General features: G+C 36.3%; 1 protein-coding gene across 2 annotated transcripts in view; it reads left to right on the forward strand.

The window, feature by feature from the left end:
• Positions 1-23545, forward strand: part of ITGA2 (integrin subunit alpha 2) — a 67471-nt gene that overhangs the window by 3030 nt on the left and 40896 nt on the right. For both annotated transcript variants that reach the window (XR_011091149.1, XM_068666903.1), the window contains exons 2-3: positions 16466-16589; positions 22937-23046. Coding sequence is in view for 1 of the 2 variants with exons in the window: in XM_068666903.1 (XP_068523004.1) it covers positions 16466-16589; positions 22937-23046 (234 nt within the window). In the remaining variant the exon portion in view is untranslated. The remainder of the gene's footprint in view (positions 1-16465; positions 16590-22936; positions 23047-23545) is intronic.

A 23545-nucleotide genomic window follows, 5' to 3' on the forward strand; every position in this document is an offset into this window, starting at 1 on the left:
GGTTTTGTTCTGTATGTATCTGATCCTTGCTGATGAAAAGCATCACATGGTTCCAGGAAGCAGCAGTGTCCCTCAGACTTGCTGGCAATGGGCTGAGATCTGTATGGTGAGAGAGGGGAAGACCCCACTAACAGTCTTTTTCTTCTGATCAGTTTTGATCTTTTCTGATCAGACTTAAGTCCCAGAGAACTGGCAACTATTAATATGAATGCTATGATAAAACAACTGAGACAAAAATGTAACAGTTAGGAAGTGCAAGAAGTAAGTTAGAAACCTGGATTTGTCCCCTTTGCACATCCAGCACATCACACAGTGCTTTGAATCCAGGTCCATATCCTTCCTCCTCACTGATGTGGTTGTCTGTGAACAGGTGAATGTAGTCCCTAAGAATGTGAAGAAAAGTAGGATGAAGAGAAAAGAAAAGATATATGTATGTATGTATACATACATTGTTCCTTGCAGAACCGGATTTTTATCTGTTTCTTTTCTCTTTTTTTTTTTTTTTTTGTCTTTTGGACACAAAGCCAGTGCAATTTCAGGCGAGTCATTTAAATCAAATCTTTGACACGTGGTTGGAGCTTTTGTGCTACTCTCTTTCTTTTTGCTCAGCCAGGGGTTCTCAAAACTGTAGCTGCATTTTCACAATCTGGTTAAGCTGACCTGAATGTGGGGCTGGTGCTGCAAGGACATTTCATCGTCTCCTGATTGCATGTTCCCACCAGTTTCCCCATGGTGATACTGGAACATGGTCTGGGGAACAGGTCAGGGACCCGTTTGCCTGAAAAATTTTTTCCTCTTTTTGGGCCAGGTCAGTTTTGGAGATCAGCTAACCTGATCCTGTTCATTTGAGCAGTTTAAGTGTTAGCACTGGCATAAGGGACAGTCAGAACTTGTAGCCAGAGGTAGGAGGGAAGCTGGAAAAGTTTCTTGCACTGGTAGCCAACACTTCCACTGGCTTGAGCTGCTTGTGAAAGTGCATCTTGACATGCAAGGCTGCTGTGTATTCACAGCTGTGAATGAAGTCAATGGAAATTGTATTTTGAATGTGCTATGTATTCTGAAAAAACAAGGTTTTAGCTGTATCATTAGATATCCAAAAGTGGTGAGTACTTTTGTCCTCAATCTTTTTAAACGGGATCTCTTCACATGAGTGTTCAAAAATAAATTCACAGTCATTTGCAAATACTTAGATGTTTATGGTCAAAATATGTAGGGATGAACACACAAGGAAGCTGCTAATTCAGCAGGTTAAGTTAGCAAACGTAAAAAATACAGACCATGTGCTGACCGGAAAGGAGGAAACTCTTAACTGAATAGCAGTTAGAAGTAAAAATGTAGTGTGTAATGATAACACACAACCCACCACATCAATTTAAAGCTGTACAGCTGCAATTAATTTTTGCCTTTCTCCCTTTTTGTGATCATCTTTTGTCATCTTGCTGTTTTAGTATCCTACTCATGAGTAATATTTTTGTTTAAAATCATTCTAAAATCTGAAGACTGTTCAAAAGCCAGACCCAAATGTGAGCTTTTCTGAAACTAAAACTATCTCTAGGTTTTCCTACTTTCAGAGAGCTTGTCAGGTAGCAGGAGTGTTATTATATATTATTCTTGGAGTTTTGCCTTTCACAGCATTGCACATTGAAGCAAGGCATCATTCATACTGTGTTACAGGACTTGTATTTTGTACAAACTACATTTATTTTAGAAACTACACAGTGTATTACTGTCACACTCATAAACACATTAACAGCTAATGTTTATTTGTGCATAATTTGGGCAAAGCAAACATGAGATCTTACTAACAAGTTTTAACTATGTGCTATCTGATTCTGGAACAATTTTTGAATTCTCCTATGCTTTTTATTATTATTATTTACTCAGTTGCACAGAATTTTCATTTAGGAAGTCAAAGTAAAAGGATGGATACTTTTTGATTTCATTGTGTTTCTTAGTCTCTATATAAACGTTATTCATTGTGGTCTTTCTTCACTGTTGTTAATTTTGAATGAATAAAAGTAGTTTCTGCATGTACTTTGTGTAATGTATTTTCATGAGGGCCAATAATTGGAACTCCCAATACAATGCCTTAATCTCCAAATGGGTAAATGTGAATAAAACACTGTCCTTTATGGGTAATGCAGGTAAAAGGGAGTTTATCCATCTTCAGACCAGTCATTTTCCCCAGCAGAAATCTTGGCCAGTCTCTTGTCACTGTTGTTATTTTCATTTCAAGGTTTTCTTTGTTAGGCTCTGTGCAGGCTGGTTCCCATTTCCATGGTTACCATGCTGAAATGCAGACAGGACACAGGCTGGCTTCTCATCAGAGTAGCCATGCACTTGCATACCAACACATGCTATCTGCTTGTTTTAGGACATTTCCATTAGCAATGTTCATGTTTAGGACTTCTTCTTCACAAAGTGATCCCTGGCCCTGTGATAAAGAGCTGTGTTAGGATTTCAAAACCTTGCAAAGCAAGAGAAATTGAGTTGATAAGCTATTTTGTGTGTGTGTAAATAAATTGGCTGTACTGTTTCCATTCAAATTAGTCAAGGACATCAGAGAACAGTCTCAGCCTTAGTTTTCATTTCTGTTAAAACGGGTAACAGATCAAGATTTTTATTTATAACACATTTAAGTGAAATACTGATATGTATCTGTACTAAAGGGGTATGAACATCCCCCTCTTTCGATAAAAGGACAATAAAAATAATTGAATGGGAATATGCTGGATAAATGATAATTTCTGTCTATGTTAACTGAGTGTGAGTATATATCTCTGTAAAACAATATAAGATAATGTTCTTTCTGCTCATGCTGCACTCATTTTTTGGATGTGGAGGATACTAAAAGCATCCAGCAGAGTCAATATAAGCTGTGTGAACATTTATATCACTTCCAAATTAGGCTGGTATTTCTGAATTAGCAAATGAATTCAATAATCTGAGTGCCAACAATTGTTACTTTGAATTAGTCCTCTGAGGATCTTAAAATACTATTCAGGGACTAAGTCAGTTTTATTTTCTCCTGGAGATGCATATTCTTCAAAAATCTAATAAGACTTGCACACTGATCAGGACTTAAAAGAGGAACTATACAGGCAAAGAAGTAAGATAAACACAGACTCTTTGCTGTATGAGCAAGGACATCTTGTGTTTAACTGAATGGCATGTTCATGGTTGAATGTCACACGTGATGAATGTCACAGATTCTTTTGTCCCTTTCAAATCACTGGTAGACAGGGTGAAGGGCTTGCAAGTTATGAACAGCTCTGGTGGAACTCTCCTGACTTATTGCTGATTTACTTTGCACTTTTAATCCTGCTTCCAAGTTTGTCATTCTTCCTTTAGTTCATACAGGGTACTTTTTTAAAATCATATAGATCACCTTGGCTAATATGATTAGTTGTTTCTTAAGAACAGAGGAAAATTACTATTAACAACAAACTTCTGGAAGAGAGAATATTGCATGTTGAAGGGGTCATTCTTAAATGAGATTTACCTATGGAAATAATGGAGTTATAATGGAGAATAATGAAGGATGGGGCTGGTGGTAGGGAAGGTTTGATTGTAGGTTTTTACCTTTTGTCTGTCTTTCTCATATATCCTTGTACAGGAAAGCAGGCAGCAGTGGATGCTATGTTAAGGCTGCAGCACAAAACTGTATGGAATCAGTAGAGGTAAAACTACAGATGCGTAGGCCACCTGACTCTCTGATTACCCAGTTAAGTATTAACTCAACCATCTGCAAGATCACTTACTTCACTGAGGAATAATCAACCTGTGCTTGCTTTATGGGAATTTAGTGCAGCAATGTTGCCACCTTTTGGGGTGTGAAGGTGCCATGCTCTATATTGCCTGCAGTAAGGCAGTTGCCTGGAGGTAAACCATAGGGATTAGAAAATGGCATGTCTAGTTTTTCCACATACGTAGTGGTCAATTCTAGTTTCCCAGTTGTTGTGACTTGTTGTGGTAGACCGTAGTTAGTGCATGTCTCCCTCTGACTGTGAAAGTGCACTGAGTAAGAAAGAAAGTGCATAACTGCTAAAACAACAAGTCGGTAAGTTACAGAACTTTAAGTCTAAATCTACACTTGGCTACTCCTGTTCTCTTAGTGAGGTAAATGTATACATGAAATGTGTAAGTCAGGGTAGCCTGTGCTAAGACATAGTGTCCTGATTTCTTAATAGTAATATGCTATGATTCACTAAGGAAGGTAAAACATAAGAAGAATCTGCTTCATATTGACCTGTCTTGTTCCTGGTCACCTAGTGCATCTTAGACAATTAAGAAATATCCATAGAATCACAGAATCATTAAGTTTGCAAAAGACATCCAAGATCATCTGGTCCAACCATCCCCCTACTACCGATATTACCCACTAAACCATGTCCCTAAGCAACGCGTCCAAACTTGCCTTAAACATCCTCAGGACGGTGACTCCACCACCTCCCTGGGCAAGCCATCCCGGTGTCTAACTACTCTTTACTAAATTCCTACCTAAAATTATTTTCCAACATGAAAATATTTTGCTGCAGGATGTGAGACAAGAACGCTGGAAAATGTTGCCATGCATATATCTTTATTTGCACTTTCTCTTTCAAAATAAGGAGAACAATAATGATTAAGTAAAGAAACACACAACATTTTCATTAATAGCTTATTATAATATTACAGTATTCATCTGTTATACTGTCATAACTGTATATGTTAGTGTGTATATGTAAGACAGTCCATGTAGTGCTTTAATAAAGAACTAGATAGCATTTTAATCTTATTATACCATACTTTCCGTGTGGTATAAAACTGTGCTAACACTATGTGCACTACTTCTGATGTATATAGAACCAATTAATTAAATGCAGATTTAGGTGAAATTTCTCAAATGAGAGTTTAGCTGACCTTTCATAAGTGGAAAAAAAATTATCTGGCCTTACCCTTCATTTAACTATGCCCACCAAGTAATGTTCACATTCAGATATGCTTGCAATATATACAGATCAAACTTAGAACAACAGAAATTACTGACAGTGAAGTAACTCCCTTATTAAGATGGGCAAAATAATAAACAAAGGAAAAAAAATAAGCAGTACTCCTTGGATGGTAGTCAGTCCTTTAGTAGTTCTCTTAATTAGTAGTTATATTTGTCTTTTTCTAGTCAAATTTGCTTTCATTTCACCATGTCTATGTGTTCCCCATTTTTGTTATTGTTTGTTTTCTTTTCCAAACTGCCCAGAACCAGTTCAGTGTATTGAACAAATAAGGTAAAGAAAATACTTCAGGAGTCTCTGGAGTTGTCTTTCACAGAAGTTGATTACAGATACAATAGACTCTCCTTCTCTGAAGACAAAAAGCAACTGTTCAGCTTTTGTGGAAACAAAAAAGGAAACTCTTCTTAAATGTACATGTGCCCTGCTGTCTGTGCCCAGATTGTACAATGGCTGCATTTTTCAAAAAAGAGAATTTCTTTCTGAACTCTGATCGGAGATGGCATCACCCACCTGACCACAAGTGTCTAGATACACTGCAATCCTGTGTATGGTCTGGAGGGTAAGGCAGTGCACGATTCTGCCCCACAGCACCCAAAGACAGGCACCCCTGCCCCAGCTGGCATGAGTCAGAGTGACTGAGTTAGAAAAGACTTTAAGGCACTTTTAAAGTGCGTGAGAAATATTTGCACATGAATAGGAAGGCTCTCGAAGTCAAGCAGTAGACTGAGAGGGTATTTGAATTTTGTCTTCCTCAGACACCTGCTTTAGATGTCTCCTTCCCTTGAGGTATAGGCTGGGGACAGTTTTGGGGAAGGAGGCATCTAGTTGAGCCTTTTTCAAGAAGTTGCTACCTGAGAAGTAATGATAATAATCACTTGGGACTTAGCTCTCCATTGAGGTGTGTTCCAATGTGGATTCACCTCTCTCACTTTTCCAGAATCATATTCACTACCAGGCAGTAAAGCAGTCAAAGTGAAGTACTCTCAACCTCTGCTGCTGAAACTGGTCTCTGCTCATCCCAGCACGTCTGCGGGCAGACAAGCGAAGGCACATCTTGCCTGTGGCCTTTTGGCTGGGGTACTAAGCTGGGAGAAGAGTTCTGAGCTGGTCATTTTGGACTGCTGGCGTAATTTACATTTGGAAAATAGACAGTGCCTGAAAAGAACTTACTTAAATGTTTAGTTTAATTATTTACTTATTTAGAGCAGAAGTTATTCAATCCAGGAGTCATCCATCACCACTGGCCGTGATAGCAGAGTCTGTCTTAGGTAGAATAATTTTGCTGTTTGGGGTGCTTCTGCACCATTATGATATTCTAAGTATGCATATGACTTTTTTTTTACACTACAAAACCTAGGAGACAGGTGATTTTATGTTCAGTCTGGGTTAGGCAGCTGCTGAAGTCTGGGCATCCTTGAATTGTTTTCCTGATTTTAATGAGTCCACATTCTGCCTGGTGCCAGCTGATGATTTCGATGTGCATTAAGGATGAATTCCAGGTGAGTGGCTGTGACCACCCACCTACCATTCAGTCTGCTGGGCCATGAGCTACCCTTCCAACCAGTGGAGACAAATAGTCAGTAAGTCTGCTATAGGAAAACAAAAGTTATGATAATTATAGCTCTTCCAACTATTGTATTATATATCCTGTGGAGCTTTGGGGGTTTTCTTGTTGCAGGAAGCTAATGTAGTGAAGTTGTTACAGCTGATGCAGTTCTTGTATACAGCTCAGACAGCTGAGCTCCTGGCTAGTTCTTGAGAAGCTGAAATGGATGGTCAGGGTAGTAAATGTGGTGTCCTAATGTGATCGTGATGGTAGAGTTGCTCTCAAGTCACTTCAGTCCTCATGCTGCAGACTGTGACACTGGATCTGTCATAAGATACATCCCTCAGACTTTTTCTAATTTAGCCTTTCCAGGTGCTATAATATGAAATGATTTAATGTTCTTACAGGATACACACACTGAAATTCTCATATAGTCTAGAATATGCTAAGCATAGGAAAATATAGATCCCTTTGATTGTTTTTGGTGTTCTTGGTATCTGTGTACAAATGTGCGTGTTCATCTGTGTACAGTCTTTCATAAAAGCCAAAAAGAGGAAATGCAGAAAATAGGATACAGAGATAGATAGCAGTTATATTGGTTTCTGTGTGATGACATGCATTTCCTCTTTTACAGTCCTAATGTAGCTCATGCTGCTCTGACTATATTTGGAAATATTGATGGTTTATAAAAAGGGTCAACAACCGATAATGTGAGCGTGATGGAAGAGAAGTTGCTGGAGTGGAATTCCACGTGAAAAGTCATTTTTTTATCGTAGGGAAACATATGAAACTTCTTTTCATGATCCTTAGTTATGAAGCCAGTAACTTAACTGCATATGTAGCATATATGTATGTACAGCTTGTTAGCCATGCGTACTTTTAATCTCTTTGTGGTATTATTGAGAACAAATTGTGGGAGTCTAAGAGCTAAGACAAAATAATCCTGAGTTGTACTGAGATCAAGGAAGAAAAGAAAAAAACTGCAAGTCAGTTTGTAAAGATGCAATTCCTGTCAGCTTTCTGTAAAAGAAAAGTTATTCCCACTGGATTTAAAGATGGAAACATGCCAGGATAATAAGTCTGCGTAGGTCCAAATACTTGCTGTCTTTATTAAAAACATATAGGAAGTTGTCAGTCCAGCAGGAGTTTCTCTTGAATGTGACTTTGGAATCAGAACATGATTTTGGAATCAGTCCTTGTATATACAGTAGGTTGTTGAGATTTCTTAACTCCAGATGAAGAGCAGCATGTTCTGCTTTGGGAATGGAGGAGACAGCAACATGTAGGCAAAAAAAGGTGCTACCAAGGTAGAATTTTCAACAGTAACTAATGCAGTGGTGGCTAAATTTATATAGATCTTGTACTATGTAAGAGTGCCAAAGCAGTAAAACAGACAGCGACTAGCAGCATTGTCCCAGGTTCTTCTATTTTTCATTCACTATTTGTTGTATTATATCTTATTTGCTATCATAGCAGGTTATTGGTAACTCTTCAATGCGGATTCTCATAAACAGCTGTAATTCAAGGGCAGTGACTCAGACTTACACACACTCAGAAGCTTTCAGGCTCAGAGCTGACCTACTTCCATGAAGACACAGTTGGACAACTAAGCCAAAAAGACTTTATAGAGGGAATGAGAGAAAGGAAAAGGGAGGATGATTTATTACTAAATGAGGCATTGGCCATTAGTTTTTTCTTCCCTTTTTTTTCCCTTTTTTTTTTTTGCTTCTAATTTATTTCTATACTAACCTGTGTAATCTCGGTTAATTATTAAATAGTTTGATATATTGTAGCTGATGGGAAGAAAACTTCAGTCTCAAGATAAAAGAAAATAAAACAAACAGATGAAAGAATAAAGTAATAAAGACTTACCTTTTTAAGACTTCTGTAAACATGATGATATATAACAAAGTAATAAAAGTGAGGATTATTAGATATTCTGATTTCTAGTACAAAAGATCCAGTGTTGTGCCATTCACATACTTTTCTTCTGATTTCCTCTTGAAGGTTTACATTTTGTTTATTTATTTATTATTTATTTATTTAGAGGGGTTTTTCTCCATAAGGAATGTTCATTTTAAAATAAAACAGGTTAACTGTGATGATAAAAGCAGTGTTTCAGTACCTGAGCTGAAAATTTCTAAGCATTGTTGTGAGTATACACTGATAAGGTTTTGCATATTGGAGAAAAAACACAAGCAATAGAGACGTATACAGCAAAAATCTAATAAGAAATTATTGTTTTACTTATCCTGACTTCTGCAGGTGAAGGTTAGTAAGCCTTTCCAGGTTAAATTATAAGTTGTTCTCTATTTTATCTGCTATATGCAGTTGGATTCTAATGTATGAGTATACTTGGAATACACAAAATTGTGATTCATATTTACATTCATGTACAGAAAATCCCAAAACAGTGCAACCAATATAGAATTATTTGTTTTACATTAAAAAGAATTTGGTTTGATGTCATTACCTGTGCACGTGCACAATGCACATAGCAGTGGAGAAAAGCAGATCACACTGAAGACTAACATGTCAGCAAAAGAAAAAAGTGGTTTTTGGCCAGATTTGCACTTCAAACAAGCTCATTGCAGTGAAAATTACTTGGTGGCTTCTGAAAGGCACAATGAAGAATTATTGAGAATTATTGTTCTCATAACATAGGTTTTGAATAGTAAGGGAATAGCTTTACTCTTATACTAAAAAAGCTTTTACGCTTTTTTTTTTTTCCTTAAATAAAATAACACTGAATATATTTAATATGAAGCAAATACTACTTGACTGCCTTCTTTCATAACTTTATTACTCTCTTCCTGCCTTCATTCCACCTTTCTGGCCAGTATTTAAAGGACAGTAGGTCATTCACAGTGTGAGTGCCTGTAGATGCCTGTATTTCCCTGCTAACTCTAGAACCTGTTAGCCAAATTAAGCTAATTTTTGCAGAGGAATGGAAACAGTAAACAGATGAGCATTGGGGTGAGACAAAAGTGGCTTTACAAGTTCCCTGACAAATAAGGAGATTTAAAGTGAGCTTGCACAACTGCAAAAAGCCCATCGTAAAGAGAGCCCCTAGAATTGCTTCAGAGGTAGAGGAAGTTGGAACTAGAGCGTGCAATTCAGTGTGTTGACGCCAGAGGAAACCAAGAGTTAATTTCTCTCTTCCCTTCCACTACTTTCTTTTTCTCTGTCCCCACTGGGGGCTAGCAGGTTCCAGGGCATTGCTGATGTATATTATTTAGAGGAAGAAATCCTTAGGACTAAAGGGAAAATTTTCTTTGTAGAATCCTTTTTTGTGTAGCAGGATCCTTTTTTGTGACAGGACCCGCGGGAACGGGGTTAAGCTGAGGCAGGGGAAGTTTAGGCTTGACATCAGGAGGGGGTTCTTCACAGAGAGGGTGGTTGCACACTGGAACAGGCTCCCCAGGGAAGTGGTCACTGCACCGAGCCTGACTGAATTTAAGAAGAGATCGGACTGTGCACTTAGTCACATGGTCTGAACTTTTGGGTAGACCTGTGCGGTGTCAAGAGTTGGACTTGATGATCCTTAAGGGTCCCTTCCAACTCAGGATATTCTATGATTCTATAATTCTATAACTCTTTTGGAGCAGATTAAAATGAAATGCAACTTAAAGTATCTACTATTTCAGGAAGACAGCTTTAAAAAAAAAAATGCTAGACCAAACTGTTACGAAGATGTAGGCTATACACATCTGACTGGCTGCTAATGTATGAAACTGCTTCAGGAAGCAGACAATAATCCATTGGGTTTTTTTGATCCAAAGCAATTAATGGACTAAAAAGCTATACAAGGATGTTTGAAATGCTGTCATGCTAGGTCATGGCCTTTGTCTTCCTCAGTGACTATAGGCTTAGTCCTTCCCAATCCATTACTGTATTTTTATTGTTGTTATTATTCCCTTGTATTTGGATGTTTTCCTAAATGAGTTATCACTTTTTTTAAACTTGGCAGTTGTTTCTGTTCAGTTACAAACCTGGCAGAGGTGCGTTGTTGATGTTGGGTGTGTGTTTACTGGGTTCTGCTGCCCTGTTTTGGGAGAGTTTCTGAAGCTGTGGTGCTGCACAGTGGGCAGCAATTGTGGTCATGTTTCAAGGCAGAGAGCAGCTTTGCATAGGGGCTGTTTCTGTTTCCTCACATGACACATTAGTGGAGTGAGGGCTCATTTACAAAGACAAATGGTAGCTTTAGTTGGATTATGTAATGAAATTTTTCTGTTTTATAGCTAATAGCTTTTTGAAGAATAAAATACCATATCATTGAGGAAAAAAAAAAATGAAGGTTCCTTCACTGTAATATTTTCTACTTGCAAGGTTAATACTAGATAAATTTATAACTAATGCTTAAGATGAAATGGATCTTTATAGTAGATCTTTATAGTGGATCTTTGTAGTAGATCAAATTCCACTGACTCTTCCTTTTCTTTGTATGGCAGTTGCTAAACCTATTTAGTTCAAACTATGGCAACAGTATATGCCTCTATTTGACTGTATATCTTAATCAGAGCTGAGATTTGTTTGGGCATAACTAGGTCAATATGATTATGAAATTCTGTCATATTGCTACCATTTCAGACTGCAGCATTACTTTTTCACTGTAGCATCAGCTGACTGAAAATTCAGTGTTAGTGTTTAGACTTAAAAGAAAATGAAGGATTTATTGGAACACTTACTATGATAAAAAATGCAGACCAATAATATTCTTAGTATATTTTATTAATCATTTATAAACTTTTTTGCCAAAATAAATTATCCAACACAGAGAATTGGATGAGAAAAATAAAATGAAACAATTAATTAAACAACTTTATTTTTCTTATACTGCTTAATCCGACTAAGAGATTGCAGTCATTCTGTTGTTATAATCACAGCATTAAATGATTATCTATTGATGAGACAATAGATATTTTCTGCTTGCTCACTTTAAGATCTGAATTTTGCTTACAAAATCAAAACAATTACAAACTGGGTGTACCTTATATAAGCCATTACTTCAAAAAACTTGCTCCAACTTGTCTTTGATGCTGTTGAAGTACATCATTAGACGTCATTTATAGTTACAGAAGAATTCACACATGTTCAGGCTTAAAGGTGGAGAGTCAGGAGATGCATTATTTTTCATTCTCCCAGGAGCAAGAAAACAGTGGTGCAGAAGTATAAAAGCAGCTGTACTTCTATGCTGCAGTTCTTACTGCAAAAGATGGAATGCAGTTGCTGAAATGTGGGAATTCCCAGAAGAAAAAAAAAAAGAAATTAAAAAAAAAAAAGGAAAAAGTGAAGTGATATGGCAGTTTTATTGGAAGTCTTATAGTTCTTTTTATACCATTCAGGTATTTTTAATAACTTCTGTTTTTTTCTGAAGCTTTAGGTTGGAAGCCACCCTGCTTGATAAAGTAATCCTCTTTAAACCAAAGTGAACAAGTCCCCTGCCCATCCAATGGAGAGAAAGAGACGCTTTTGAAGTTTTAAGAGGCCTTCAGAAGCTTTAGGCTTGTATCTGGCTTCCTTTGTTCCATGCAGTCTGTTTATTTGAGTGTAAATAAAGTGCCATTTGCAGACTGAAGTTAGGAGGTGGATTTTGACTTGCCTGACTAATCTCTCATCGTGATCGTTAAATCACAAAACAGAATTCTGTCACCAAAAGCTATTAAATCCAGATAGTGGATTAGTTTTCTTTATTTTGAGATTCTCAAATTATCAAAGTTCATTGCCTGAAGGCAGCAGCAGATACTGAGTCTTTCCAGCCTAGAATGTATAGTACTTTGAATCTAGATGCTTCAATGATTGGCACCCTTTTAATGCATAAGAGACCCTCTTATTCTGGCACAGGCTTAAAATAGGTTTGCAGCAATTTTAGCATTTTCTCTTTTTTTTTGGCTACAAATACTTGATTTTCTTGTTCTGAATATGGTATTTAGATAAACATACAAAAAGGATAAAGATGTCCTTATAGTGTAAGCACTATATAAGTTGGAGGAAAATGTATATTCATATATATATATATATATATATATATATAATATATATATTTTATATATACTCATAATATTCTTCTCAGGCCATCACCAAGGTCATAGTGAGTAAGACTTGTGTGGAATATAAAATAAATAAATTAATTAAAACCCTGCTAATGATTATCGAATTTCATGTGAAATTTAAAATGACTGTCAGTGAAGTATGTTTACACTATGGTTCACTTGGTAATGTCCCTGGTGAGTCAGAGCATCTTTGCCAGCTTTTCTACTTTGATTTTGTGAAGTAGTCATGGGTGAAAGGCAAATTTGATCCACAAAAAATTGTAGATGATAGTACATCTCCAGAGAGAATGTTCTCAGGTTGTTTTTTTATTGTTGTTGTTCTTTTCTTTGTGCTCTTTTTTGGTTGGTTGGGTTATTGTTTTTGCTTTGCTTTTTGACCGTGGGAGGACTGGGTAGGGATGCTGCAGTGCCCACAGGAGAGCAAGGGGAGAGGTGGACAGGGAATGTGCAACCAAGCTTTCAAAACCTGTATCTGACTTGACACCATGCCATAGGTGAATTTGAGCCATCTTGAGGGTTTCTCTTCAGGCTGTTAGTTGTGACATCTATTCTTTGTAATTTTGTCCAAGTCTGGCATTTTTTGCCCTGGCTCTTGCATTTAATAAAACCATAGCCTTGGACACATATGGAGAGATCTTCAATGGATTTGCACCTAAGTTGGCCAGTGCACCTAGAATACATTTAGATAAATTACAATTTGGCTAGTGGACTGGATTTAACACATACCTTTGAAACACAGGAGCATTAAAGCATGACAGTACCCCTTTCTACCCAGTGAAAACTGGGCACAGCAACAGTGTTAAGACATGTTCACCTAAGTCATACAAATGGAAGTTTATTTTGCAGGGTTTATCTTGCCCTTCTTCCAGGGCTGTAGGTTCCATTTGGGATGGCTGCAGTGTCAGTAGATGGCATTAGGAAGATAAAATCCTTTTAGATAAAATCATTTTAAATTGTGTTAGACAAATAGAACTGCTCTCCCTGCCCTCTGCAATCAAGTCTGTCCATCTAAGGCATAACCACATTACACTGCTTCCTAATATCACACATGGAGATCCTGTCTAGTTGAAGCTACTGGAGGGTAGCAAGAATGTGGCCAGTGAATCTCATGAATGCATTCATCTGTTTCTTGTATCTTTTCTCTGCACTTACAACAGCCTGCAATTAGAGCAGTGCTGTGTTTCAGCTTTTGGCTGATTATAAATAGGCTCTACAATGCGTAGTCTTGGGAGCAAATCAAAAGGAAACCTTTCCGTACTCTTATTTTCTTTCCCTCTATCAACTTGTTAGGACAGGCTTACTAGTATGTTAAAACATATTTCACTCTTTAACAAGTGTAGTGACCAATGTTAGCAGTAACCTAATGCAGACATACATAGAAGTGAGTGTACAGACTTGGAGAGCAATGCAGCTTGCTGTAAGTGACATGAGGATAGAGAGCAGCACAGCATATTAGGAACACATTTAAAATTGGTATATGATTTGCTAATAACTGTGTAACAGAGTCCAGGCAGTCAAGAAGATTCTTTGCCTATGCCACTGGGGTCGAACTTTAAATGTTTATCATTCTAGGATCTTCTTGGCTCCTTACTCCAGCGTCAGGGTTTATTTGCATGTACACTTCCGGACTTGGAGATTTATTCTTCTCTTGAATTTGCATGTGGGAACTTAGAGCATACAATGTTGCTGTGGTGGAGCCTCCTGTGGCCTTTGAGAGTAATGGCACTGCTAAACGGTACTTGATTTGGACAAGAAGATCTCCACTGGTCCTTTCCAACCTCAACCATTCTGTGGTTCTGTAATTTCTCACTGAGGACAATAAAACTTAAAAACAATTAGGACCCCAAAATAAGCCTAGAGTATAACATATGCAAAATATTTTGATGAAATGTCAATACATTAGATCACAAAAAAAATAGCGACAAAGTCTCCACAGTAATCTTACCTTGTATGTAGTCAATACCTAACCTATTCTTTTCTCCCCTTCCCAAGACCTAGACTTGAGCTATGACTGTAAGTGGTTGTAATTACTGTCAAAAGTATTGTGAAACACAGAGTGATACATCTGTACACATTCTCTTCTCCAGTCTCAAATAACATGACTGAGAAAATATTTTCTTTCTCTAATGATGTTTCTCAAGGAACTATACTTTCAGCAAATGGTGATTGTTTGCTTTCCAGAGGCCAGCTGTAGATAGTGGTTGTTTGAAATGACGAATGTATGATTTCCTGTTTTGAGTTTGTGGTCAAAAAGTAGTAATTGTGTGAGCTGTATTTTGTATTTTGCTAGTGACATTTGTCTTTTCTACTATATGAAGATACCTAAGATAAGAAATTCTATGATAGTTTGTACATGTAGTGAACTTTGCTTGCACACCTGCAGTTGTGATATTAATGTTATCAGTATGATGCTCTTCTTATTTCTATTACAGCTAAGCTACTGTGATGAGCTGTTTCATGCTAATTTAATCCCTTTGACCGGCCGATTTGGGGACCTGGAAGAGAGTAATAGCATGAAGAGTTCTCTCTGCCCATCAAAACTAGAGAAAATTTAAGCTCGGACTATTTTAAGAAGTCAAAGATCAGCATGTATTTCCTTAAAGGATCTCGCTATAAAGAATTGTCATAAACCCCCTCCCACTTTATTACAGAATGACTCATACTAAGTAACTGTGATGAGACATATTTTGTGTGTAGAACAGATAAACTCATTCTGTCTGGGCAGACAGGAAGGGAGGGAAAAACATGAAGGAATTGTTTAACCAGTGAGTAACTCTGTGAACTTTTCTCACCTGGGAACCTCAGCAGTGCAACCACAGGTCACCATTTCTTTCTTTGCTGTCATTTTTAGAGGATTGTCAGGAGCCAGAATATGTCCCTGAGCTGGGTAGTACCTTATTTCTGGGATTTTTCTGAATTTTCCCACCACTGTCTTAGTCATTCTACCTCCAAGCAGGGTTAGAATTATCTGTTCATGGTTATTCGTGGTCTCGAATAACATATAATAATAAACTGAGGTCCTCCAGCTTCTGTAGTAGACACTCTCCCTGATAACCACTTACAGTCCTTGATTAGAAAGAATTCAGGTCCTTTATGAAGGAGGAGTGAACCCATGCATCCTGCAGACTTATGACATGTACCAGCCCATGCTGCTAGTTAGAAGATGGAATGGAGTGGACCAAGACAAAGTTATTAATGCCATAATCACAGCAAAGTGAAGTTTTCAATATTAAGTGTCATAGTTTATTAATGCAGTGATATCTTCCATGTTTGTATTTCAAAGTTTTCCTGTTTGGACAACTGTTCTGGCTGTTTGGACAGAAAACAAACATGTTGTGATAATAAAATGACTCAAAAATGTAGGTTTTCTGATGCGGTAGATAATCTGATTTTGTTCCACTGTTTCAAACAATAAATAGCAGATAAACAGTAAAATACAAACAGTATTTATAGTTATTGTCAATGGATTTTCATTTTAACTTAATTCAGCAGGCCATTGATGTGTTTGGGTGTGCCATAAGCTTAACACGTCTTCAGGTAAGGGAAGATAACAGACCTCCGAGTCACATTTCTTGCTTCCTTTCAGCTAAAACACTGCTGTTAGTAATGTTGCGACATTTGTTAAGCCAAACAGCGAACAAGTCATTAATACCTGCCCATAATATTATAACACCTGTAAAGAATGCTATATAATCATTATGCATTGGTATATGGGTACTGTAGGGAAAAGGCTTTTTGTTTGTTTGTTTTTAATTGAAGATGTCAAAGGCTACATCTTCTGTTGAGGGAGTTGGCACAAATTAAGAGCCATTTTCATTGGGATCAAAATTCTTCTTTAATTGCTTCTGTAGTAATATTAACCTTTCTGTTAACAGGCATTCTTCATAACTGCTGTGAAGCCTACAATGTTAGGCTCCTAGAAGCAAAAATATTTTCTGGTCCATCAGCAGAGCAGTTTGGATATGCAGTTCAACAGTTTGTAAATGATCAAGGCAAATGGTAAGCAGTTTGAATATCTCGTTATATGTCCAATTAAACAGTTAAAAATATTGCACCTTGATTTTACACTTTAATTTGAAATTAAATTACTTCCAATTAGTTCACTTTTATATTATCTTTTTACTAGTAAATACTGACTTTCATAGAATCATAGAATTAAAACAAAAAAAGTTGAATATTTTAAAGACTTATTCATATGAATGTTCTTTTTTTTTTTCCTTTACACAATGTATTCTGAAGTCTTTCTCTCTTAAGCTCTTACTTTGACCTCCAATATACTAGTTTCCTCAAACTCACAATTTCTTTTAACATTTTAAGTCTGATCTCAGTCATTTGTTTAGCAATAGCATCTCTGTTACACAGTCCATGTATTTGCAACATGTTTTCGTTTTAATGTTGGTGAGGTTAAAACAGATCTAAGAAGTTATATTTATTAAAATTAACTGAACTGAAACTTACATAATGTTGTTTCTGATATAAAGTTAAGTGCTTACTTCTCAAGGGACAACATATTTGGATGTATATCATAATACAATCCCAGCAAAGGCCTTGTGTCTGCTGCATTTTCTCAGGCATAAAATTTGATGTGAAATCCAGTGTTGCCACAACATTGGTCTTAATGAGTAATTAGTAAAATATTTTTTCTAGTAACATTGGTTTCAAAAATAATTTTAAAACATTAACCCAGAGTAAGCCCATTTAGTGGAAAATACATTGTTTTCTTCCCTTCTGCAATCTCAGCAACCACAAAGCTTAAGGTGTCTTTTCATGGGAAGGACTAATGAAAAGTCATGCAAACTACATATACTATAATAAACTTACACATGTTAGATGCATCATTCTCCCTAAATTGAAAGTCTCGGGGGGGGGGGGAAGGCAACAAACTAGCATGTTTGTCTAATTGGTGATGGAGAGTAGCTGAACTTTTTTTAAGTAAAATGCATTTTATAAATGCATAATAATGTATTTTATACTTAAAGTTCAGAAAAGCATAAACAAAACTACAGAGCTAGCTGGGACATTTTATGCATAGCCCTGTACAGCTGCACTGTGCAGTTGCAATTTTTTTCGTACGGAAAAATGTAAGACTTGACAGATCCTACTGCTTCTCTAGAATTCCTTCATTTACCACCAGTGACCAGGAGGGAAGTAAGAAGCTGTATCGTCTGATCTGAAAGCTCAGTGTTTCCTCTCCCTCCTTTAGGTGACATTTCACCAGCTCCTTGCCTGATGCTGTGGTAGCTTCTTGCCATGTTTCTGCCTGCTTTAATCATGTGTTTAGTTCAGAGCATAAAATATATATATATATATATATATATATATATATATATATATTTAACTTCTGTGTAAAGCTGTTGAAGGAGAACAAAAATGTTTGCCTGAAGTGAATCAAATGCTTTGGTATTTTCTGGTATATTATTTCATGCATTCTATTCCTGTAAATTTTTCTGTAAGCTTAGGAGCACTAGGTTCAGGACTCAAGCAACCTATTTTTGTTTTATATTTCCCTTTTTTATTATTACTTCTGATATGATAATTCCTCCTCCAAATCTCTTGGCTAACACTCTGGAGTTGGAGAAAGAAACTTTCTCTTAACTTTCTCTTTCTTTTCTCCCAGGTGTATGAATTTTATGAATCTGGGACTGTTTTCTGCAGATAGGCACTTCATCATTTGTTCATTCATTGCACAATGTCTAACTGTAAACTTTGGAGAATTTTATTAGCACTTGTTCTGGTAACCATGACTTGTTAGAGACTCTTGGTGAAAAAAAGCTCTTTTCAGTCTTACTCTCAATAAATCACTAGACATGCTCAAAAAAAAAAAAAAAAATCACTCATAGTTTACTTTCTTGTTCTCTTCATTTGTAAGCTGTTTTCTTTTTCTTGAGGACAATAGAGATTTGTGTGTGTGTGTGTGTGTGTATGTTATTTGAAAACACTCAAAGTGTTCATTAGAGTTGATTTCTCCTGTAAGTGATGCACAGGCTTGCAGTCCATGTGCAGAGCACTCGTTGACATGGCTGAGCTAGGAAGGAAACAGAGGCTTTGCATAAGGATGGATGTTGCTTTGTGTTGGAAGGGAGCGTTTATCACCACGTGCTATTATAAGGAGTACTTCATTGTGCAGCAAGAGCATAAAGCACTTGAAAACGGTGTTCAGGAACAGTGGAGCTGCTCACTAGTTCAACACAGCGGGGGTGGCAGCTCTCTCCAAGGGAAAGGTTATCCAGAATGTGAGATCTATGGGAAATTTCTTCACTTCCTAGACCTTGCTTCTGATAATAAAATCAGATACAGCCATATCAAATATTGCTTTAAAACTCCTCTATTCTTTCAAAGAGCAGAAAGGAGAGATACAGAAAAAAATAAAATTAAAACAAACAAAACATAGCACATTCTAGTTATATTTTTCAGATGTATTTCTGGGAGGTACAACAAGGCAATAAGAACTACAGGAAATGACAAAATTTTTGCAGATTTGGGACTCTGCATACAGAAGTATGTTACCACTTTTACCTGGAGATGAGTTCAGAAAGAAGACAATCCAACCAGGAGTACAGGGCTATAGAGGGTGCTGGGTCATGTTTGGAAGCTGTGACACAAACCAGCAAAGGGAATCCTTTTTGTATAGAGTCAGATGATCCAGGATAATTGGACACTGCTCTGCTGTGCATTGATGGCATGTGAAGCTCGTAAATAAGGACAAACTTGCAAGCCAAGCAAAGCTTAAGCTTTTCACAGTGTCTGGTGGGAATTTCCAGACAGGAACTCTTTAATGAGGTCAAGGAAAATTGTGAACACCAAAGAAACTCAACAAATAGAAAAATATAGGCTGACCACTGCTCAAGTAATTACCCACAACAGAAACATCATTCAATTTATAATCTGGTTCTCCCTGTCATGCAATTATCTATATTTGAATCTTAAATTGAGGCCAAATTCTGTGTTATTTTATTAACGTATTGTGGGATAGATCCCACAATAGAGCTAAAATCTCAGTATGCTGTCGCAGCCATTATTCTCAGTTGTATCTGCATGCTTAGGATGTGGAATTTTTCAATTTTGTTTTGCAACTTATGTTATGGATTTTGTCTTATTTATGTTACATTTGATATCACAAAAGTAATGATGCCTTAATATATACTGTCATTAGTGGGTATCACATGATCATAGCACTACTGAACAAGTTTAAAAATTATTTTAAACTGCATATTACCAATCAAAGTACAGCACCTTTCTCCTGAGGTGGTCTTTTGCCTCATTAGACCAATAAGACATTTTGTCAAAAAGACATATTTCTGAAGAAACTTTGGCTGAAATTGATGCATTTACAAAACCTTCTGGTTTTAATGAAGAGGATAGATTTTGGCCTTTTTTTTTTTTTTTTCTTCCTCAGCTACATGACCTACAGTTGACCTTTTCCCAGCTTGGAGAAGCAGCACTGTCTTCTGTCTTCAAGGACTTTTAAATTAGTTGGTCAAAACTCTTGCAACAACTCACTGTAGCTTTTGATGTTTTGAGCCTCTTGTTCAAAGGTCTGAAAATTTTAGGTGGTGATAAGGGTTTTAGGTTGTGCAGAAAAGCAGCTGTGAGAGTGAAGAGTTTTCTGTTCTTCATATCTATTAATCATTTCCTGTAATTGTAGAAAAAAGAACCACAAGATGAAGGTCCTTTCTACTTTTATATTCCTATTTCCTATTAGCCATCTTTGTTTAAAAAAAAATACATTAAAGAGCAAATGAATAAAAAAAAAGAAACAGCACAACAACATCACAAAATATAAAACATGGTTTGACAACAGCTGAGAATTTAGCCCTTCACCATGAATTCTGATTTTGTTTTTTTGCTACATCACACTTTGCCATTTATTCATTTTGTCATGGTGTAATTTCCCAGAAATAATTCCCGTTACACTTTGATCTGCCACTGCTGCAGCCTGTGTGGTATGGCATCGCTGCTGAACTTTATTTGACTTCATGTAGTTCACTTGCTTTGTATACAGTGTTGGAGACTGATTAAGAAGCTGACTAATAAAATCCATGGCAATATTACTCAGTGATCACTATAGTATTATGTAAAGATGATCAACAAGGATACATAATGAAGTTTTGCAAAAATAAATATTTAACTCATGCCTGAAAAAGGCCCTTAATTAACATACTATATATGATACAGTTTATTTTGAAACAAGTATTTTCAAGTATTTTAGTAATCATTTCTTGCATTCTTTCCTGAAACATTCTGTTTCATTCTGCTTCATCTACATCCTGTTTAATCACAGTCAAGAAATATTTTTGTCACTAGCAGGATACTAGCCAGATACTCTTGCTTAATTTCTGATGTTTTAGAAAGATACACATGTATTTTCCCAGAGCAGTATTCTGTAACTATGTACAGTAATAGTTTATTTTACTTTTCAAAGGAAAGGAGGACTTAATGATTTATAATATAGATTAAAGATTGTATTAAACTTAAGTAAGTCTCAAGATACTAGAGAAATAGTAATCAAGTTATTTCCTAGGACCTTTAAGATTGGAAACAAACAAACAAAAAGTAGAGGCCTAGGGTTGGCAGAAATTGATTAATAACTTTTTCTCAGGCAAAGATTGATTAGTTAAGTCAAGTAAGGATATAGGCTTAGTAACTATTCATTTTTGAAAATCACAGTATTAGTTCTGTGTTAAATTCAGTGTATAGAGTACCGTGTTTTTCTGGTTGTGCATCGTTGTTGTGCAGTGTTATCTAAATAAGAGCCAAAATTAAATTTATTTTAGGCACAGTTTGCATAGATTTGGATTTGGATTTAGAATTCGAGGAGCTTACTTGTTTAGCATGTTTTGTTTTTTTCCACACACCTACAGAATCACTATTGTTCCACAAGGTAATTGAGAAGGGGGTAGGTATTTTTAAAATATTCCTACACAAAGGAAATAGAATCTGAAGTTATGCTTAGCTGACCTGGTAAAACAGAATAACTGTTTCTGCTCTTAAGCTCGTGTTTAACTGATGTGTAATAAACTTTTTTTTTTTTTAAAAAAAAAAAAAAGCAGATACCAGTATTTTCATTGACAAATCTGAAAACTACTCAAACTCTATTTTTCTACATTTAAAACATGTATTCTTATCAAAGCCATTTTACTCAAATGAACTACAGAAATGGAGAGATGAAATCAGACAATCCATGGAAAGTTAATATTATATTAGTATTCGAGGCAACTCCTTTGAAACATAATTATTACATAAAATGCTTTGTTTTGCAGTGCAAAGTATTTGTATTACCTACTTATAATTTCAGGGGATGACAGATGAACCTTTAGCAATCTATTGGCAAATGGAAAAAAAACAGATGGTTTCATGTAAAACTCTGTATTCTGTACTGGGCTCCCCTTGTTTGTTCTCTTTACTGTACCATAAAGTCATAATTACTACTAATAGATTATGTTCCATGTCGTATGGCTGCTGGGACATCCCTGCTTTCTAATCATCTGTTTAATTTTTTTTATATCCATTGAGATCACATTTCACCTTACCCTTGTTTCACTGCATGTTAAACAGTATAAAGAATTGTCCTTCTCCCCCAGAGCTCCACTGCCCTATACTGTTTGGTTTAGTTCTTTCCATTGGCTGAATCTGCTCATTTTGTGAAGGCTTTCAGATTAAATGTGAAAGGTATTTTGAAGAACAGATCCTGGAGAGTGAATGGTACAGCAGACGAAGGAATGAGTTGGAGAAAGTGAATCACTTCATATTATAGGCATAAATTATCAAAGTCTTAAATTTCTTGTTCAGGATTAAGTACTTCATGCAGCAGTCTGTTATCACCTGAGGTATTTTCTTTCTTACTCAGTGTTGTCAAGGTGTGGTAGCTTTCAATCACAAACAAAAGAACCTTACTGTTGCTGAGCAGAACCAGTAGGAAAAATTTCTTATCAATTAAAAAAAAAAAAAAAAAAAACTTAAAAGGAAGCAGTTAACTGTTACCTGACAGGAGAACAACATTTTTTGTCTCTCAATCCATAACCCATATATTTCTAAATTCATGTGATCAATATAAATATTTGTGCTGTGTTTCTTCTGACACCATGACACAATCTCACAGTAATAACAGTATACATGTTTGAGGTCTACTCCCCAGAGGCTTCTCTAGCAAAGCTGCCTGTTGTGAACACAGTATTAACATGTATGTAAAGCTCAGCTTCTGAACAGCTCTGAAGAAAACTCTTGAAAGCCTTACATTCTATATCTGGTAAAAGCCTCTTTATCTGCTGCCTTCAGTTTGCTTTGCATTAATGCTGTTGGGCTTTTCCCATACCGCTAAAGACCTAATGAAACTCCTGTTATTTTAGGTTATTGGTTGGTTCACCCTGGAGTGGCTATCCAGCTAACAGAACTGGAGATATCTATGCATGTCCTGTTGGTACCCCCAAAACCACGTGTAACAAATTGAATTTAGAAGGTAAGTCATAATAAATAATGTATCCCCGGAGATTGTTCAGATCTTCCTCATTATTATAGTAGGCCAATCTATCTCATAAAATAACAATGGGAAACTAGCAAGACCAATAGCAAAAATAGGTGTCAGCAAGGTATGCATGAATGCTGCTTCAAAGGAATTTCATTTTCACTGAAAAGGTCAGCATTCCTTGATCTTAGAATCCCTGAAGAATAAAAAAAGATCTTCTTTCTCTGTTGTCCTTTTTTTTACTTAGCTGTATTTGAGTTCTAAAATTAACTATAGGTAAGCACTTAAATATATTTTTACAGCTGCCCCTATGATATGGATATTTACATGATTTTTTTTGCCTTTCTGTCATTTAAGGCACATATTCAAAGGTCAATTTGATTTCTGACATCAGCTTATTGTACAACTGTACTATTATTGTTATTGTTTTTATTATTATTATGCACTATATCTTTTATGGAACTCTTTTTGTTTTGCCTTTATAAACTCTCCT

Source organism: Anas acuta, chromosome Z (assembly GCF_963932015.1).
Source record: "Anas acuta chromosome Z, bAnaAcu1.1, whole genome shotgun sequence".
Taxonomy (NCBI): Eukaryota; Metazoa; Chordata; class Aves; order Anseriformes; family Anatidae; genus Anas; species Anas acuta.